General features: G+C 52.1%; 2 protein-coding genes across 4 annotated transcripts; both read right to left on the bottom strand.

The window, feature by feature from the left end:
• Positions 1-46: 46 nt before the first annotated feature.
• On the bottom strand, positions 47-11,365 carry GLI1 (GLI family zinc finger 1). 3 transcript variants are annotated; one of them, XM_006859470.1, is made up of 12 exons: positions 11,305-11,355; positions 8,201-8,327; positions 7,656-7,748; positions 7,192-7,387; positions 6,800-6,944; positions 6,423-6,512; positions 6,189-6,326; positions 5,723-5,872; positions 4,466-4,630; positions 3,759-3,983; positions 2,409-2,676; positions 47-2,003 (listed from the first exon to the last, which is right to left on the bottom strand). In XM_006859470.1, exons 2-12 carry the CDS (start codon positions 8,298-8,300, stop codon positions 259-261), a joined length of 3,315 nt encoding a protein of 1,104 aa, XP_006859532.1. In that variant the 5' UTR covers positions 8,301-8,327; positions 11,305-11,355; the 3' UTR covers positions 47-258. The 3 variants fall into 3 exon arrangements, with proteins under 3 accessions (XP_006859532.1, XP_006859533.1, XP_006859534.1); XM_006859471.1 differs by lacking the exon at positions 7,656-7,748 and having other exon boundaries at positions 7,192-7,357; XM_006859472.1 differs by lacking the exons at positions 7,656-7,748; positions 8,201-8,327 and having other exon boundaries at positions 11,305-11,365.
• A 2,737-nt stretch (positions 11,366-14,102) lies between these two features.
• Positions 14,103-15,415, bottom strand: INHBE (inhibin, beta E). The gene is made up of 2 exons (XM_006859469.1): positions 15,112-15,415; positions 14,103-14,863 (listed from the first exon to the last, which is right to left on the bottom strand). Exons 1-2 carry the CDS (start codon positions 15,413-15,415, stop codon positions 14,103-14,105), a joined length of 1,065 nt encoding a protein of 354 aa, XP_006859531.1.
• Between the last annotated feature and the right edge of the window lie 4,568 nt (positions 15,416-19,983).

Genomic DNA, 19,983 nt, shown 5'->3' with positions numbered 1-19,983 from the left:
GTTCCTCCATGACCTTTCCCCAAGATAACACTTCAAGCAGGACTCCTTCTGATGTAGTTTATTATCAGGAAATAGTGTCATTGTCAAATTTCTCCCCAAAATATATACAGACTATATATATATACAGCCCCATCCACCCCTCACATCCTTGGGGCTACTTATGATGGGGACTGTAAAGATGGCACAAGCTTCCTCACTTCTCTGAGGAGATGGAAACCACTTAGGAATAAGGATCTGAGAGGTGGGGCTCCCCACTCTTTAGGCACTAGTGTTGAGAAATTGAGTTTCCCCAGGCAGAGATCCCAGTAAAACACTCATGTTGCCTACGGCCATGTTGGGAGGACCAGAGGATGGTGGCGTATGTTCAGAGCTGCCCCCCTGATCATGGGAAGGAGGAGGACTCAGCCCTTGGGCCTCATCCAGAATAGCCACAAAGTCCAGCTGAGTGTTGTCAAGGTCAAGAGAGTCCAGAGGGTTGCATACCTGCCCCTCTGGAGGAGGATATAAGGCAGGACCCACTCCTAGCCTGCCCACCTCAGGATGGCCACAGCTAGGGTTGGTGCCCCCTGCCTTGAGGGGTCCATAGCAAGTGGGCAATGGAGGCAGAAGTCGGGGTGGTGCAGCTGCCCTATGAGGAGTCTTGCTTACCCCCACCACAAAATTTTCATGGCATTGTAAAGGGGTGGGATAGGAGCCTGCCTTGTGATGGGACAAATTGGGTGCAAAGCCAGGTCCGTATGTAGCCATGGAGGCCTTGGCAGGGCTTGGGCTAACCTGAGAACCCACTGGAAACTTGGGGTTGTGGTAGGGAGGTTCCTGGACTGGGGGTTCTGCCCTGCTCCCACTGTCCCACAGCAGCTCCTGTTGAGACTGAACATAATTACACACAAGCTGAGCCTTGAGTTGTCCTGTGCAGTGAGGAGAGGCGTCAAAGGCCGGGCCAGGCCTGGGTTCTGAAGGTGGATAATCAGGGGGTGGCTGGATACAGGGGACTGCTTGTGGATACTGGGGAGGGGTAGGCTGGGGATAATGGGAGAACGGGGGCTGTGGGTGTGGTGTGGGCTCCTCACTGGGGTGGGCACTGAGGCAGGGTGCCAGGCTGGTAGAGTCAGAGCCCACTGGGCACCCCTGTTCTGGCTTGACCTGCACTTGTCCATAATGTTCAAGTCGAGGACACTGTCTGTAGGCCCCACCTGAAGCCTTGGAGCTTGGGTATAGTCCAGCATGGGAGGGGAATTCACCCCATGTTTCTGGGGTAGGGTCTGGATAGGCCTGATGGGGGCAGGGATTAGGGCTGTAGTTAGTAGGTGGACCAGGCCCAAATGTCAGGGAGCCTGGACCCCTTGTTCCATAAGGTTCAACTGCTGAGCCCTCTGGTCCCCCATATCCCAGAGTGTCGGCAGGTGGATAGCCCATATAAGGGTTAAGACCACTGCCTATCATAGACGTTCCAACTTCTGGTTCTTCTCGTAGCCCTCTGGTATCCATGGTAACATTCTCAGTGATGCTGGTGGGCTGTGGTGGATAGATAGAGGTTGGGAGGTGGGGATCGAAGTTCCGTCCTGCCCCTGCCACAGTGGGGGCTGTGTGGACACAGCCCAGGCTCTTGAACCGCTGGACTCTGGCTGGAGCAGGGCGATCTGCAGCCCGGGCTGGGTCACTGGCCCTCCGGGTGACCCCTGCATTGGGGTTGTATCCTGGATACTCCACTCGGCTTCTCCACGGAGGTCCTGGAAGACTCCCTAGCCGATCCAGGTTGGGTGCTGCAGTGGATGGGGTGCTGCCCCCCCTGGCTGAAGCATACCTCGCCCGGAGCAGGTACTGCTGGGCAGGTGTGAGACCAGGCAGAGAGGATGGCCCGTTCTCTGGTGGAGAGCCAGGGGGAAAAGGAGATGCCAGGGAAGAGCGGCGGCTGACAGTATAGGCTGAGCTCATGCTGCTGGAACTGCTGCTTCGGCGGTCAAGAGAGACCGGAGGGCCCAAACGGCGAGACACGGAGGGACCTGCAAATCAAAGGGAGAAAAGGTGGGGTGTTCAGGGAGCTCCCAAATCTTATCATGCCCACCCATGGGGCAGCCTTGTCCTGGAGACCCAGGGACAGGCTTCACAGAACCTCTCAGCTGTGTTTCCCACTTTTCCCATGCCTGACTCAGGGCCGCTATGGACAACCGTACACAGGTTGTATAATGCGCAGTTAGAGGGTAGGGGCAACAGTCACATCATAGGTTTTGTATTATTTATATATAACAGTAATATCCAGACAGATGGAAAGGTGTTCTAAAGGAAAGGGGACTTTTTTCTACTTGCACTTAGATACCATCTGGCAGCACTGAGGGGTGACCTGCCCCTCCCAACCTCAGAGCAGGCTGAGTCTCAACCAGCAACCACCCCCCACGCCCAGGTCTCACCGGTGTGGGTCAAGCTGGGCAGTTTGAGGCCCCGGGGCCCTATTGGCCGGAGCTGATGCAGCTGGTCCAGCCTGAGGTTTTCAAGTCGCCGAAGGGTGGACAGACCAGTGCCGGCAATGCAAGGTCCCTCATCCAAGCTGGACAGGTCCTCGGTGCTGCCCCCAGCATTGCCAGTCATTTCCACACCGCTGTCTGTATTGGCTGCACTCCCCGCTGGAGAATGGTCACTGCTACAGGAAGACTGGGCCCCGGGGCTTGGCTGTGGCTTCTGTGGGGGAAACCAGAGCTCAGGGCAGCACCCATCCACTCTCCTCAGGCTCCCTGAACTTGGTGAAAGGCTGAAGCCTGTGTCCTGGTGACAACTGGGGCTGAAGGGATGCTTTCAGCTGAGGAGAGCTGAACAAGTAGGAGCATGGGATCACAGTAAAAAGATGTTTTATGAGACGAGCCTAGACTGGAGCAGACTGTCTGGGCTCACACTCCTGCTTAGTTTTATGACTTTGGCAAGTTCTATATTCCTCAGTTTCATCTGAAAATGGGAGAATATTAGTTGCTTTCTCAAAGATTTGTGAGGAGTACCTGAAATAGTACATGTAAAGTGCTTAGAGTAATACCACCTCTGTTACTGTGTGCTGTTGAGTCAATTCTGACTCATAGGGACACTCTAGGACAAAAGAGAACTGTCCTACAGGCTTTCCAAGGCTGTCATCTTTATAGAAGCAGGCTGTTAGGTCTTACCTTTCACTGAGTGGCTGGTGGGTTCAAACCAACAATCTTTTGCCTATCCAAACCAAACTAAACTCTTGACTAGCAAGTTGATTTCGACTCAGCAACCCCTATAAGACAGAGTAGAACTGTTTCCTAGGGTTTCCAGGGATTTAAATTGCTATGGAAGCAGATAGCCTCATCTTTCTCCCATGAAGTGGCTGGTAGGTTTGAACTACCATTCTTTGGGTTAGCAGGCCATCACTTAACCCATTGTACCTACAGGGTTCCTTTTGCCTATTGTTAATTGCCATTGAGTTGGTTCTGACTCATAGTGGCTGTATAGAGTTTCCAAGGAGCAGCTGGTGGGTTTGAACCACAGACTTTTCGGTTAGTAGTCCAAGGCTTACCCTATAGTGGCACACTTTTTGCCTATACTAAGTGCTATGTAAGAGTTTGTTGAACCAATTAAGTAAGTAAACTGATATCCATAGATGTTGGGTAGTCTAAGAGGCAACACTGAGACAAGAGACCAGAGACCAGAGAACTGACTACAGAGAATTACTGAGGAAATGATGGAGGAGATGTGGTGGAGAGGCTAGGATGATGTCAATAGGGCAGGTTGGGTTGCCTGGGCTGTCTCACCATGGCACCCTCTGGCACGGTCAGTCTGCTCTCCTCCCTGCCTCCATCCCGCTCCCTTTTGGGTTCCACGGTGGCAAGGGATGGTGCCCGGGGCAGGGGGCCATCTCCTCGGTGCCGCTTGGTCACATGAGCATCAGGACCATGAACTGTCTTTACATGTTTCCGGAGAGAGCTGGGATCTGTGTAGCGTTTGGTGCAGCCAGGGAGCTTACAAACATACGGCTTCTGTTGATCAGACAGTAAAGACAGAAGGCAAGGGGTCAATGTGGAAGAATGAGGGGCAGTGAAAGAAAGTGGTGGCTGTGAGGGCATTGAGTGGGCAGGACAAGTCCTGTAAGGGAGGGACACACAACTCCCAAGGAAGTGATGAGGCTGGGGCCAATGGGGTGAAAGTAAAAGACGGGATCAAGGTAGAGATTAGGAAAACTGAATCCAAGCCTGAGAAAGATGAGGGATGAACCCAGGGCTTTGAGGCCTCATGAACTCAGAGGTTGAAGGGGCCAGAGGTCTCCTCTAGGTAGAGTAGGTCTGGATGGAGGTAGAGGAAGGGAATCCTTCATTTCAGGTAGGCCTTCTGGGAGTGAACTGCGTAAGGAGGAAGTGCTCACCTGTGTGGAGTGGATGCTGGGCTAGGGGATTTCTTAAGGGAGGATCTCTCTGGCAGGTGCTTCTCAAGTAGGGGAGGATCTTTTAAGTGGGGCATTCACCTCATTGGAGTGGGTCCGATTCTGGTGCTTGGCTCGGTCACTGGCATTGCTGAAGGCTTTACTGCAGCCCTCATGCTCACACATGTATGGCTTCTCACCCGTATGTGACCGCAGGTGTGTCTTCAGGTTTTCAAGTCGTGAATATGACTTCCGGCACCCTTCAAACTGGAGAAACATGGGAGTCAAACCATAGCTCTCAGACAGAAGGACGTGGAGATTAGAGGAAGCCTAAATCTCAGGAGTCCTGATATGGCACTGTGGGTTAATACTCTGGACTGCAAGGTCGGTTTGAACCATAAGATCACCGGTTCAAACTCAGCAGCTGCTCCTAGGAAACCCTATACAAGCTTACTATGAGTTGGAATCAACTCAAAAGACACTTGACAACAACAACAAATTTCAAGAGACATATATATTAGAAACTATAACTCAAGATAGGAGAGCATTGGAGACTTCAGGACAGTCCCTACAATGAACAGACAAGGACAGGCAAGAGCTGGGGGAATAGAAGTAACTGTAGTCACTTGATCTGTGGGAACATGGAACTGAGATGGTGAGCACCTCCTGGTTAAGCCGGTGGCGATCTTAGACTGTCTGAAAATGAGTACATCCTGGGGAATGGACAAGGAGCAGTGTCTTATGTCCTCGATGCAGGCTTATCTTTTGGTCAGAGGAGGAAGCACAGTACCTAGGGCCCATGATACTTTCTGGGATCCTTGGAAATTTTTAGTTTGTTTTTTCAATTAAGGGAGAAAAATTAACTTTGGGTCACAGAAAATGTTTGCATATATATATAGCTCTGGTAGTGTAGTGGTTACAAATCAGGCTGCTAATCTCATTCACAGTCAGCAGTTCGAAACTACCAGCTGTTCCGCGAGAGAAAGATGAGGCTTTCTGCTCCCATAAAGATTTATAGCCTCGGAAACCCTGTACAGGGTCCCTATGAGTCAGAACTGACTCCATAGCACATAACAACAAATATATATATATCCTGGTATGGCACTGTGGGTTAATGTGCCAGACTGCAAAGCCATTTGAACTGCAAGGTCGGCAGTTCAAACTCACCAGCTGCTCCTTGGAAACCTATTACAGGGTCGCTTTGGGTCAGAATCGGCTAGATGGCACTTAAGAACATATACATAGAAAGATATTTCATATACTGATTTACAGTAGGGGCATAGGAAGGCAAAAGTACCCAGGGCCCAGGAAACCCAGAATTTAGGGAAGGGCTCTGGTCTTGGGAAATGGTTGCCTCACCGTACACTTGTGTGGCTTCTCTCCTGTGTGTCTGCGCATGTGCACCACCAGCATGTACTGGGCTTTGAAGGGCCGCAGCTCCCTGGAGCAACCCCCCCAGTGGCACACGAACTCCTTCCGCTCCCCATGAATGTGCTCACTGTTGATGTGCTGGGGGAGAAGCAAAGGCTCTCTAAGGTGCTCCTAAGTCCCGGAGACCCACAACAGACCTTCCGTCCACCCTTATACCCCATAGTATTCCTCTGTCCCTTATATTCCATCCCTTAGGGGAGAGAAGGGTTAGGAAGAACATTACATCTCACATCTCAGTACTTCCTAAAGCTACAGTTACTAAGCCTCTGCCTACCCAACCTCTGAGCTCAGTTTCCTCTGACCTCCTGTCCTCAGTCTGATTCCAGATGTCCCACCCAAAATCTCCTATAGGCTCCAACTAGCCATTCCAGCCCCTCCCCGACACACAGCTCACATGCACCAGCTGCTCCTGGGAGTCAAATTCCTGGCTGCAGCCATCCCAGTGACAGTCAGTCTCATACACCGATTCAGGTTCTGGTTTCTCCTCTCTCTCCAGGTCCTCCCGCCCATCCAGCATTCCCAATAAGGGATCCTAGGGCAGGAGAGGCAAGCCGAGGGTCACCTGGGTGATAGCTTTAGTTTGACTCCTGTCCCAGAGGTAAAAAAAAAATCCCCTTCCTCCCCATACCTGTGTGCCTGTGGAGTTGGGGCTGGACATATCACCTTCCAAGGGCTCCTCCGGGCACTTGCCAACCAGCATATCCAGCTCAGACTTCAGCTTCCACAAGGGAAGAGGTGAGGGTGATGAGGATACAAATGGGCAGAAAGAAGAAACCCAGCCAGTCTTCCTGCCCTGAGTGGCCCCACCCCCTGGGTTTGGTACAGACTTCTTCCTCAGACTGCACTGGTGAATGAATGGAATGGGTGATAGGTGAGATCTCATTTGGAAGGGTCCGATTCAACCTAGCACTTACACCCCTTTATTTTTCTGGTATGGAAAACTTTTATCTTCTATTCTACCTACCATTATGTACTGAGGGAAATAAGATGTCAGGGAGTTCTCACCTGACAGGTTGGGAGAGGTCCCCGAGACTGAGGATGCGGCATCATTCCACCCCGGGTGGAGTCATGGGGACCACAGTGCTGGACCCCGAAGGAAGGTGAGGTCCCTTTTTGGTGATTCATTTGGGGTGAGAATCCCAGAGATGGGCTGAGAAGAAGGGGAAGCAGTTATTTAAGACTGTCATCTCAGATTGTCTTAGTTCTTGGGTTATTTGGAGGGTTTCTGGAAGACTTGGTATGGGAAGTGGTTGAGGGAGCCCCTGGAAATACTGAGGATTTCACTGCCTTTGAAATAATAAGGATTCAAATAGGGTCAGATGGTGTGGAGGACTTGAAGCTTTTAAAGGGGTTGGGTAAGGTCTTTGAGGGACTTCTTAGCCCAAGGCTGTCTGCACCTCATGGTGCCGATGGAGAGGTGGCCATAGGAACCCCCTGGAGATGCACATCGAGAGTTGATGAAGGCCACGAGGGAACTGGGCGAGGTGCGGATAACTGTCTGCAGGTCCAGGCTGGCGTCCGACAGAGGTGAGATGGAGAGTGCCCGCTTCTTGGTCAGCTTGACTGCACTCCGGGGAGGAGGAAAGAGTGGGGCTGGGGCAAGGGACAGGGACATCGATATGCTAAAGGGGTATGTCTTTCCATGCACCCATCCCATGGGTCCTAACTCTCCTAAGGAAAAAGACATTTGACTCTGATTTGCCCTACCAACCCCATCTGTGACTTCCTAATCATGCTTGCACCCCTTGGCTCCATCTCCCAGCACTCCTTCCTCCAACTTAGATCCCCTGTCCTCCTACTTCTTCCCTCAAGATAAGTCCTAGAGGGACAGAAAGGGAAGGGGTGATGCCTGAAGCCTCACCCTCAGTGCAGCTGCTTGTTTCTCTGGCTGGTCCATAACTGTGGGGGCTGGACATGAGGTTGGCCTGGTGGCAGAAAGGCATACCAGACAGTCCTAGAAAAGAGAGACAGCTGGAATGGGGTATGGGAATGGAGAACACCTGAAGCCTCACCTTGAAACCACAAGCAAAGTCTGATCCAGATTCAGACCCCATATGATAATATGACAAGGGGGGGGCGGGGGGCTCAGATCTTCAGTAATTTGGAAACTGGCTTAGGGCAAGGTTGTTTCTGAGAGGAATCCCTGGTGAGGTACCCAGGTGAGAAGATCTGTCAAGTCCTCAAGACCTTGTTGTTGTTGTTGTTGTTAAGTGCCTTCGAGTCGGTTCCGACCCATAGCGACCCTGTGCAGGGTTTCCGAGGGTGTAAATCCTTACGGGAGTAGAAAGCCTCATCTTTCTCCCGCGGAGCGACTGGTAGTTTCAAACCGCTGACCTTAAGGTTCGCAGCCCGATTCGTAACCACTACACTACCAGAGCTCCTTTAGGATTGATAATATGCACTGACCTTCTGTCCCCATGCTGGGGGCCCCCTGACTGGGGAGGGGCCGGAGACAGCAAGGTTCACCATAGCTACTGACTGGCGATGGGGTCATCGAGTTGAACATGGTGTTTCAGATGAGGGTGTGGGAACACTGCAGGACAGGACGGAAAAGGATATCTGGAAGTTATAAGGCAGGAGGGAAATGGAGAAGGTTAGATAATTATCTGAAGCACAGAACCCTGGGCAGAACTTCCCTTGTGTCCTTACCCTCTCCATGACATCTGTCCAGGGAAATCAAGTTAAAAAGAGCAAAACTGGGGAGGGAGGAGGGGCTTCCCAAGTGGCTGAAGTGAATCGACAATCTCTCCAGGGGCCAGCAGAGGGAGCCCTCGTCACAGGCCAGACACAGGCTGGTGGGGCCAGGAGGGAGCGCAGAATAGGGCCCCTCTACAAGGAAGACAACTTTGTAGGAGAGGTTTGTGTTTGTGTGTGGTGGAGTGGGGTGTCTCAGTGTGTGTGTGTGATATGGGGAAGTTTGTGAGGGGAACTTCAGGCCTGTTGCTATGGAAGCCGATGGTTTTTCTGCAGTGGTTTTGCATCTGGGTGCCCACCTAATCCCTTTGGTCTCTGCTGTGGGGGATCAGGAAAAAGATTGAGGGAAGGCGTGGAAAGATTGAAAGAACAGTCATCAATCCATTAGAGTGCTTTTGTGAGGCTAGGGCGACGCAGTCTGTTCTCAAACTCCAGTTTATATTCCACTCCTGGTCTTCCGGGCTCCTAAGTCTGAGGGTGGGGTGGGGCGGGGTGGGGTGGAGAAGGACCGGGAGCGGTCCGGCCGGCGCGGTGGGTGATCCCGGGATGCTGGGATTTAGGGTGAGGGCGGGGTAAAATGGGGAGCGGAATCCGGACCCCACGACCCAACCCGAGCCCCGCAGCATGGGCCGTACCCTTCCTAACTCCTCCTTTCCCTGCCGAGTTCCGGATCCCGCATCCAAGACCTCCCAACTCGACCTTGGCACGGTGCTGGAGGCCGGGGGTGGGGGTGGGGAGTGGGGGGGGAGGCACAGCTGGCTGGCAGCTGGATGGGGGGGCACTTCTCCCCTCTCATTCCTTTATGACTCACTCAGGGGAAGGAGGCGGGGTCGCAAAAGACCCCCCCAGACATTAAAGAGACTCCCCCAAAGTGCCTATTCCGTCATCTTCTTGCCCCACCAAGGACCGCACCACCAAGGACCACCAAGCCACCAAGGACCGCGATGAAAATGGAGCGACATCCCTCCTCGCCCACGCCTGTCACATCCCACCCCACGTTTCCCCTTCACACTAATGAAAGGAAAATTTCGCCAATTTTTCCAGCTTCAGAGAAGTTTCTCTGGGGTATGGGTGAGAATGCAGGACGAGTCAGGGAGCTCCAGGGCTCCCCAGCCAAAGCCCTGAATCATCTGGTCTCTCTATATTCCAGAGTCCCCCTCACAACCCTGCTCCCCAACTCCCAGGAGTCGGCCCCGCCCCCCTTCTCTAGGTCCCGCCTTCCCCGCCCCCGTGCCTCCTCGGCCCACCCAAGTCGCCGCCGCAGGCTCAGACTGCAGTCGGCTGCGCTTCCCCCGCCCGCCCGGGGAGCCCAGTCGAGCGAGCCGTAGTGGAGGGGGATGTGAGAGGTGGGACGAATTTTTCTCTCCTCCCCTCCAAGCATCCAGAAAGCAAGTAGTAGCGTCCTGGGGGGCACTACTGGAGAGTGGAGGGTTCCCCATGGCGGTGTAGAAAGTAAAGAATAATCCAGAAAATACAGGGAGAGAAAGTAACTGCGTAAATAAAATAAGGTGTGCGTGGGGGAGGGGCCAGGACACCTTAGGTTCCTGGGTATCCTAGCCGGCTCCCCAAGGGTTAATCCCTTCCAGACCCCCGGGAACCCCCTAGTGACGTCAAGGGCGGGGTCTGTGTCGCCAGGCGGGGATGCCTGGGAGATAATGGGGGGGGTCTCAGGACCCCGCCCCCTAGGGAAAACCACCCTAATTCCTGCCCTAACATCTCCTTCGGGAAATTGCCCCGCCTTCTCCTTCTACTGGGATGTAAAGACTTATTCTATGAAGACCCCAATTTTTCAAGCTCCTAAAATCCTCAGAACCCAGTCTCTACGGGGTCCCCCTCCTCTAATCCACTCCCCAAACCTAGTTACCCAGAGCGGATTGTTTCGGGGTCATGGGGCCTGAAAGAGGCTTCAGAGGCGGGGAGCAAGGGCAGGCAGGGTGGTCTGAATCAGAGGAGGGGCCTAGGTCCTCAGCTCCCGTTTGAGGAGGGGGAGGGCAACTGGATGCGCCGGCTGGCTGTGGCCAGTGGTCCAAGCCCAGCCCCAGTAGGGGTCTTTCTGCGGTTGGCCCTCGCTGCCCTGGTGGTCCTGAGTTCAGAGGGTCAAGACAAGGTTTCCCCACCTCCTCAGTGCCCTGCCCACAACCCTTGGGACTCAGGAGTCCAAATTCCGTGGGGAGTCTTTCTAGGACATAGATTAGACACTGGGCAGCCCTCTCAGTTCCCTTTCTAGTCCAATTATACACTCCCCTCAAACACATGCAACCTCGGGCACATCGGTCACAAGACAGGTCAGGGGTTCAAGTCCAGTCACCTCCCAGTGGTTTTATCGTCACACCACACACACAAACATATCCCCATCCCACCTAAGGCTCCCTCCTTCACGGTCCCTTCCTTTCTGAAACACTGACGTTTTCCTTCTCGGCTCTCAGCCTCACACCTGGAGTTCCCTCTCTACTACGTACGCACAACTCCAGCTAGCCGTCCCTCCAGCCTCTTCATCTTAACTCCTGAAAGTGAGATGTTTCTAATACAGAGGAAAGGAGGAGGCAGACAAAGAGAGTCACATTTGCCTGAGATACAGACACATAGACTCAAAAGAAAAGAGTGAGGAAAAAAAGATACAGAGAAAGGGAGCTGCAAATGAAAATATTCTCCCAACTTTCTAATTTCTCAACCCAGGCTCTTCCACCCTTATCTATTTTGCCCCAGTGCTCAGGTCTCCCTCTAGGCTGGCTGAATCCCTAGGAAACAGAGCATCCCCTCAGGTCCCTTCCCCCACCACTCCCAGGTGGTCCCCCGCTTGCCCCCCCCCTTCTCACCTCCGTCTGGGCGCTGGGATCGGGATGCGTGGTCCAGGGCTGGAGTCTGGGCTGGGGGGTGTACAGTGGGGAGGGGGGGCGGACAGGGCCACGGCGGCGCAGCCTCGGTGCCACCCCCCCCCCCCCCCCAACCTGGCCCCCAGTCCTCCAGCCGGCCCAGCCCGCCGGGCCGCAAGCCGGGACCACCCGCGAGAAGCGCAAACTTTTTTTTTCCTTTTGCAAAAACTTTTTCTCGCTCTAGCCGCTGGCGCGCCGCTGCTCCTCCAGCTCGCCCCTCACCTCCCTATTTCCCTCCCTCTTGCCGTTCTTGAGGATGAGGTGAGGTGGCTGGAAAGGAGAGAGGGGGTGCCGGGCTTATTGCACCCCCAGGACCCCCAGGATCCTCCCCCTCCCTTGAGGGACCCTATACTGCCTCCCCCCCCTCGCTGAACACGCTGCTGTCGGTAGGCAGTAAATCCCGGCATGGATCCCTGGATCGGCTGTCCACGAAGAGGCCCTAAACCCCTGCCAGAAAAACAGATTGGGAACTATAAGGGGGCGGGGTAGGAATGGGGGGGGGGGGGGGAAGAGGCAACGAAAAAGTTTGTTTAAGAAAATATTGGCGGTAGGATTGTCGACGTTGATTGGTGCTAACTCAGCATTCTGCCTTCCTGTAGTTTATTGGCTGGCCTCATCCTTTGGATGGAACTTGGAGGCGTTGGGACACAGTTGGGGCTTGGAGAGATGAAGTTGAAAGGTTGGGGGCCCTGGGATGAATGTGAGGGGTCTATGGAACATAAAGGAAAGAAACAGCGGCTGACACTTTGATTGCAGAGTGTGTGTGTTCACAGGTAACATCAAGGGCCCTGGATTTGAAGCACTCTTCTCGGAGAAGTACTGAACCTCCGCTTTTCTTCTTTTGGAAGTTGGGCAGACTGTGACCACCTCCGCACCTATCCACAGCCAATTCTCTTTCCTCTGCTCCCTCTGCTGGCCTATCTGACACATTACATCTCTTGGAGTCTGGAGGCGGAGGAGATTGGGTTATATGAAGGAGACTGGGATGGCTAGAGGAGCAAGAGGCTTCACTTATCCGACACCAAAGTCCACATGTGCGCCCAGAGAAAGGAGGGACACACTGGTTGCTAACGCAGAGCGGTAGTGCTGAACTGAAAGGGGAGTGTTCGGCAGTCTTCTTCGGATTTGTGTCTCCTTGGTGACCAGCCGGATGCAGGGGAAAGGAGTAGCTATTTTGGTCTCTGTGACCTTTATGAGAAAGGGGAGAAAGTATGGTTAGGGGGAAAGAGTCCCTTCCCCTTTCTGCCACCTCTAAGACAGCTCACCATATCCTGGTTCCTCTTCCAAGGACCAGCTGGAGGATCAATGTTAAGTCCGAGGGTCATGGGGAAAAGGCGAAGCTAGGGAGAGAGGTATGGGACCTACAAAGATAGATAGTAACTATGGGGGGTGGAGGGGAAAGACAGATAAAGAACACCTTCCTCCCCTACATGACCATATCCAGACCCCAGTTATATGGGACATATTTGAGAAAGGTGGTCACTGGAAAGGGAGGAGGGAACCCTACAAGTACCCATTCCAGTGTTATGTCCTTCCCCCCCACCCCTCCGAGGAGGAGCTTCCCTTTAGAACACCTCTCCACCCAGTTCTCTAGACCAGTGGCTTTAAAACTTTTGGTCTCAGGATACTTAAAAAGTATTGAGCTTTTGCTTCTGTGGTTTACATCTATCAATTTACCATATTAAAAGTTAAAATGAAAAAAACCACACAAACACAAGAATACACAAGTACACATTCCATTAACAATGATGTCAGAAAGATGATGTAATCGCATGTTATGCAGCCTCTGAAAAACTCCATTATACACTTTTAAGATCATGAAAATTCAAAAAGACAAACATCTTAGTATTATTACGAAAAGAATTTTGACTTGTGGGCACCCCTGAAAGGGTCTCAGGGGCCCTCCCAGGAGTCCCCAGCCCATCCTTTGAGAACTCTTGCTCTGTTTCATTACTCACACTTGTTGAATTTTGTTTTCTCATTTTTATTGGTGGTAGTGGTTGTGGTTGTGGTTGTGTGCCATTGAGTCAGTTCCAACTCATAGCGACCCTGTAGAGGGTTTTCAAGACTGTAAATCTTTAAGAGAGTAGAAAGCCTTATCTTTCTCCTGCTCACATTTTTATTAGGAAAGTATAAATGTTTGTCTCCTCAGTCGGTTCTGCCCCCCAGGAAAAACCAGAAACTTCTCTTGGGCTCAGCACTCCCCTCTCATGACTCCCATTTCTGGGGCTTTACCAAACACTTTCCTTCAGCCCCTTGCTCATCTACCTCTTGACCCTCCCTTAAAGCATGTCAACAATGTCTACCCTTGGTCAACCTGTTTACTCTGCCTTGAGACTGCTGGACTCTGTCTGTTTCCTCCTTCCTTTGCCTGAGGACTTTCTCTTCTTGGAAGAGATGAATTCATTGTTTCTCTGCTTTCTACTTCTCTCCCTCCCTCCCTCCCTTGTCCTTGCCATCTTCTCATAGAACTTTGACTAAGAAATTACCCTTTCGGGGTAGATCTCTTTGAAAGAAACACTTTATCTATCTCCCGACACATCAACCAGCCTGGAGTACGCCAGGAGTATCGACAAAAAAAAGTGTCCATTTGGGTCGCATAGGATTCAGCCCAATCATACTACCAGGTTGCCTATGGGATGGGGGTGTTGATCAGCAATCTGATGCCTTCAGCCACAGATGCCCCTTGCTTGGGAACCCCTGACTTGATCTTTTTCACTCCAAATCCCCAGGTCCTCTTGCTAGCTGCAACCACAGGCCTCCACCACCATATCTGGAACATCTGTCTTGACCACATTGCCATTATGATCAAGGTAGAGGAGAGACAGAGGCCTTCGGATAGTGGGGACACAACAGGAGGTATCCGAAGGCCAAGGGTTATTGGCCTTGAGGAGTGTGAAGACAGCAGAATGGAAGGAGGCAGCAATGCCTGGGCTGCCAGCCAGATGCTGGGGACACTGCCCATTGCAGTAATTCAGCTGGTACCCCTCAGGCTGCAAAATCCAGTCCCGCCATCCTAGTTCTTGGAAGTCTACATAATGATCTCGCCTACAGCATAACGGTGTTTCAGGCTCACAGGTAGGCGTCCTCCTCCTGACCCGACTTGCTCCAAGTTCATTGGCCTGGATTTTAAGTTCTAAGAAGGGCCGCTGGTCACCTGCTATGTCTAGGAACCTCTGTTGTAGTCTAGCAGCTGTGCTATTATTGCCTGGTATGGTTCTGCAGTCCAGCTGGAGTTTTAGGATGCCTGAGTCCTCATTCCTCAAGCCACTAGAGGGCAGAGTCAGAGAGTGCCAGCCTGGGGTATTCATTTTGTGCTCAGCCAGGAGGATGTGGGATCCTTGTTGCCTTCTCCTAGCACTCCACTGGATGATCCTCAAGTAAAGGGTGCCAGGAAATGTGGGAAGTACATACAGCCAGAGGCGGACGTGGTACAGGTGGTGGACTCGAGAAGTGGACAGGTGGAAGGTGAGCATGGAGCTGCAGGTTGAAACAGAGGAGTCTGCCCAAAAGATGAAGAAGGGAAGAGAACAGGTGAACAGAGATGGAGCGCTTCTCTGAGATTCCCTCAATCCTTGCCCACTGCTTTTCCTCATACCCACCTTCAGAAGAAATAGGGGCTGCCTTGTAGCCAGTCCCTGCCCAACTCCTCTCTCTCCTACTGCACCCTGCTCCTTCTGTCTTTTCTGACAAGCTCCCCTTCTGCCCCCATTGCTCTGTCGGTTCTCTGCCAGTTTCTCCGTCACCCACCTGTGATGGTAGCAAAGCTGATGACTTCCTCCCCATTCACTGGACTCACACTTCCTGGCTGTAGTCTCCGAAGGGCTCTGGTCAAGGCTGCCTGGGGTGGAGGATGGATTATTCTGGGACGACTGGTCAGGTGCAGCCCCTGTAAGATTTGCTGCTTGGCCAGCTCCAGGACCAGAGCTCGTTCTGCTTGGGGTGCCAGTGTGGGGCTCCCACAGGAGGGACACACAGACCCTGTTCCCTGTGCCCACACCAGTGTCCAGAGCAGCACCAGTGCTAGTTGGAGTGGGACATCAGGGAGCCCCATGCCTCTGGTGGATGGCCCTGGGTAGAGAGCTGGAGTTCGAAGGCAGTTGCTCCTTCTGTTGCCTCTGATTTTGAGAGGGCCAATGAGGGCACAGCAGCAGCAGCCACCAGCGCCACACCTACCCCTGGCCAAGGGTAGAACCACCTGTCTTCTCTTGCCTGGAACTCAGGAAGGCAGAAAGTGGATTGGCCGATGAGTAGCTGTACTTAGCTTTGTCTGTCAGTTTGACCCCTCACAGTTTATATCTGATTACTGATCTGGCCCTCTTTAGAACCTGGTGTCTGGGGCTCCGCCACCTAGTATTTAGCCAGCAGACATACCCTCTGAGCCCAGGGATTGGAGAGCTGTGCTGCCCATCAGGCCCCTGCAGTGGGTGGAGGTCCCCCCTTGGAGCTCCGGTTTCACCATCTGGTCATGGTGACTGGGCTTGAGGTAGGGGTATGGGGGTGGGGGGTAATGTGGACATACATGATGCAAGAAAGAGGATGATTTCACATACTCAGTCCTCAAGGTCTCCATCGGGGGAGGGGACTCCATTTGAATCAGGTGAGGAAGGGCCATCTCTCCAAATAGAATATCTCCAGTCTTTTAGCTTGCCCAATCTCAACAGCCACAGTACCTAGGAGGCAACTGTGAGTCCCAGTGGGGATTTTCTGGAGCTTCTGGGCCAGAAGGAGAACCCTGGGCTCTTTATTTCTAGCAATGAGACTCAGACATGGGTGAGGGCTAGGGGACGGAGTCCTCTCCTCCAGGCAGAGGTGGCAGTGCCATGAGGCATGCAAGTCACCCCCTGACCCTGCCTATGCTGGCTGCCCAGAGTCCAATTGGACTGGAGCACAAGGTGGAAGAAGGCCAGAGCATGGAGTGGGGGAGGTGTGGTGGTGTTACTGTGATGTCTGGGGAAACCCAGAGAGGTAGGGGGTGTAGTGATGCAACCTCACAGCAGGGCAGAGTCCATCAGGACTGATAGAAAGGCATGGGACTTGGGAAGGCTTAGACCCAGCTACTGGTTCTCTTTCAGACAGCTGTGAGGGTTGTCTACATTTGGGGCATCCTTAAGGTTGTGCAGTTTCAGCCAGCCTTCTCTGTTAGTGGGGTAGGAGATGGGGGGATTAAGGACTTCGGAGAGCAAGATGAGGGAGGAGTGCAGCAACCTTACTTCCGTCTCTGCCATTCTGACCATACATGCTTCCTTACTGACTTTAAATGGGAGGACTAAGGCCCTCTAGGAGCTCTGGTAGCTTAGCGGGTTATGAATCGGGCTGCGAACCTCAAGGTCAGCAGTTGGAAACTACCAGCTGTTCCGCGAGAGAAAGATGAGGCTTTCTGCTCCCGTAAAGATTTACAGCGTCGGAAACCCTGTACAGGGTTGCTATGAGTCGGAACCGACTCCACGGCACATAACCACCACCACCACCAAGGCCCTCTACCTTGAACTCCTTGGGGTTAGCCTCACACTAGCTTTTCTCCCTATGCCCCAGGCTTCTCAAGAAATTAGGGTAAGAAATGAGTCCTGGTGTGGTGCTGCAGATTATTGCGCTGGACTGTAAGGTCAGTTTGAACTGCAAGGTCGGCGATTCAAGCTCACCTGCCACTCCTGGGATACTCTGTACAGGGTCTCTGTGAGTTGGAGCCAACTCAAAAGCACTTTACAACAACAACAAGGGAAGAAAACTGGGGGTGGGGAGTGGGGGCAGTAAGCATGGTTTAGAAATGTACCCCTACTCCATTTGACCCATCTCCTTTCTATTTAGCCACTATTGAACTATCAGGAGACTGCTAATTAATCTAAGCTGTGGCCCCAGGAGGAGAAAGGTTCCATTTAAGGGGGGGTGCTCAGTACCTCCAATGTCCACCATGTGGCAATACTGTGTCACAACAATGCTATGGACAGCAACAGACCAACTGCGGACCTGGAGCTTCCTGCAGAAGGAGCTGCCTGGGAAATGGAGAGCCCTAGTGTTCCTCAATCTCTCACTCTCACCAGGAGACAAGAGGAGCTGGTTCCTCTGCTCACTCCCTCCCCAACCCCCTCCTTACTACAACCAGGAAGTAGAGGCTGTCAGCAGGATCCACATCACTGCTACCTTTGGTTTTGGACCTCATCACACTGACACGTGGCATTGGAGCCTGGTGATGGGTGCCAGGCTCTTCCAAGAAACACAGGGAATGATGTGGTGGGGAGGAGGAAGAAGGGACCAGGAGACTCTTAGACACCTCAGATCTCTCCCCAGGCCCTCAAGCATATTCAAGCTCCCCTGCCCATTGCCCCCAGCATCTTTTCTGTTGGTCAGGGTGGGGGTCTTGAAAACACAAGCTGCAAAGTGGAGGTTTCCAGATTTGCATGGTAGAGCCTAGGAAGGCTTACCTATTGGTGCCAGAATATAGAGCCAAAGGAAGCAGCAAGAGGAGACTGAAGGAGTCATTGACCCCACTTCTCTGCCATCCTCACTCTGTCAGGTGTCCCCAATTTCCATTTCTTCCCACCCCCTTGCTGCTGTGCCTGGCCTGGCCCTACCTCCCCACTGACACTTACGTCAGAACTCAGCTATAAATAAGCTCTTAGCATCTTAGTCACTTTTCCCAAGAAGTGCTCCCGAGGTTATAAATACCCCAGCCATCTGCCTCAAGGCCTGCCCTACCACCAACCTGGTTGGGGACTGGGGGTAGTGACATGCTTGGGGGTGGGTAAGGAAGTAGAAGAGTGGCTCTCTTGCCCAGATAAGAAAATCCTAAAGGACTGTAGAGTTAGGGGCTAAGGGCTCTGAAGGAAAAAATTTGAAAGAAGATGTTCTCATTCTCTCCTGATTTTACAAATGTTAGAGCCAAAAAGGATTGGGACTAATCCTAGTCCTGTGTTTATTTTTAATTTTGCTATTTTGTTTATCATTAATTTTTATTTTTTTAGTGTTGCATTAAAATATTATTTATCTTGTTTACTGATTTTGCCCCCAAAGTGAGTGCTTCACTTTTCCTCACCCTAGTCATGGCCCTGGGGACTGACACCGGAGTTGGAGAAAAGAGGTTCAATTGGGAGGACCAGTGTGAGGTGGGGTGGTGGTGGAGAGGGAAAGCAGCCAGAGGGAGAGGAGAAAAGGCACTAGAAGACTTAAAGCCTTAGACTGTATTTGACCCACAGTTCAGATGTGAAGCCCCCTACCCCAGGGAGGCTCCTTTCAGACTTTCTCCTCTGAGGTTTCTATTCTGGGTTTTTTTTCCTGGTAGGAGGGGGGTTATGATTTAAGCAAACACAGACAGTACATTCTCCGTAGATCACATGGGCTTTGCACAAACTTGGCCTTGGCTGAGACAATATCGACCCCATAGTTCAGAGCTGTCCAACCAAAGGGAGGAGACAATGGAGAAAAGAGGGCAGAGGTGAAAGAAGGCCCAGTCTCACAGCAAATGCCTCTCTCCCCTCATCCCATGTCTTTCTCCTCTTCTCCTTTTCCCTTGGCCAATTCTAGCTTCCTGGCAGGACTCCTGGTTGGAGCCCTAAGAGTCAGTAAGAAGAGGCAAGTAAGAGGTCTTGGCAGACAACTTACAGCCCTACTTTTACCTCCAACCTTGGACATATCAACAGGTTGTTGGCCTACTTACTAATTGATCAGAAATTTACCTCATCTTTTGGAGCAAGTATGTAGTGAGAAGAGGAACAGGTAGAACCTCAGGGTCTTTATTAGCCATGAGACCTGCAAAGATGAATCTGGAAGGATAGAAGGGACCCAAGAAAGAGGAGGAGGCAGCATGGGGCAGGAAAAGGCACGAAAGTGTGAGATAGAAAGATGCAATAGCTCAGCCCAGAGGAGTCTGTGAGGAAAGAGAATTGGTCAGGTCAGAAGGCTCTGTGTGATTTTGGTTTCAGTCAGGGTCCTGGCAAGAGACAGAGGACACACTTGGCTGTCTATATTTGCTTCATTAACAGGACTTAGTGAAGGAATTATTTACAGAAGGGATATGAGAACCAACAGGGAGTGATGAAATACCCAGGAACAAACAGGAGCAGAAAGCCATTATGACCCCTACCTTTGGAGCAGTGATAACAGAACTTGGGTAAAACAGGAGCCATGGATGTGGGTAGTTAGACAGGAACTCTAGGGACATAACTGCAGTCACATAGAACTATGACACCTAGACTGAGAGGGAGCTGGAGTAAGAACTACTCTAACCTCTGTCTCCTATCCTTTCATCTGCTTCTTCCCTTAAAGACCAGGAAGCCAGGAATAAAGGACTTCAGGTGATAGCTCAGGTGGGTCAGCTCTCAAGGGCACAGAGCAGGGCAGAGAAAGGCAAAGAGAACATTATAATACTAAGGAGATGGAGGTAAATCTCCCTTTAGTAAACAGTAATCTAATCTTTGGTAAATCCAAGCAAGGGGATCTCTGGAGATCCAAAAACCAGGAGAAAGGGCTGGGTCCATTCATGTTGGAGTGGGGGGCCCTCAAGTGGAAAAAACAGCAGGAAAAAGTGGGTCAAAGGGGTAGATTAAGAGTGGGCTATGTCTGTCTTTAGGAGCTCTGATAGAATAGTGGATTACTATCTAGACTGCTAACCTCAAGATCACCAGT

The sequence above is a fragment of the Chrysochloris asiatica genome, unplaced genomic scaffold (genome assembly GCF_000296735.1).
Source record: "Chrysochloris asiatica unplaced genomic scaffold, ChrAsi1.0 scaffold00033, whole genome shotgun sequence".
NCBI lineage: Eukaryota > Metazoa > Chordata > Mammalia > Afrosoricida > Chrysochloridae > Chrysochloris > Chrysochloris asiatica.
Note: the sequence above shows the minus strand (reverse complement) of the source record. Positions and strands in the feature narration are given on the sequence as shown.

Bases quoted from the DNA above. Each gene is read 5' to 3' on its own strand.
- INHBE (XM_006859469.1), bottom strand. From the start codon at position 15,415: ATGGGGCTCCCTGATGTCCCACTCCAACTAGCACTGGTGCTGCTCTGG. The intron at 14,864-15,111 runs GTGGGTGACGGA...TCTTTTGGGCAG, and splicing joins CAGCTTTGCTACCATCACAG to ACTCCTCTGTTTCAACCTGC.
- GLI1 (XM_006859470.1), bottom strand. From the start codon at position 8,300: ATGTTCAACTCGATGACCCCATCGCCAGTCAGTAGCTATGGTGAACCT. The intron at 7,388-7,655 runs GTGAGGCTTCAG...CCCTTGCCCCAG, and splicing joins AACAAGCAGCTGCACTGAGG to CCCCACTCTTTCCTCCTCCC. The intron at 6,513-6,799 runs GTGAGAACTCCC...CCCTTGTGGAAG, and splicing joins GACCTCTCCCAACCTGTCAG to CTGAAGTCTGAGCTGGATAT.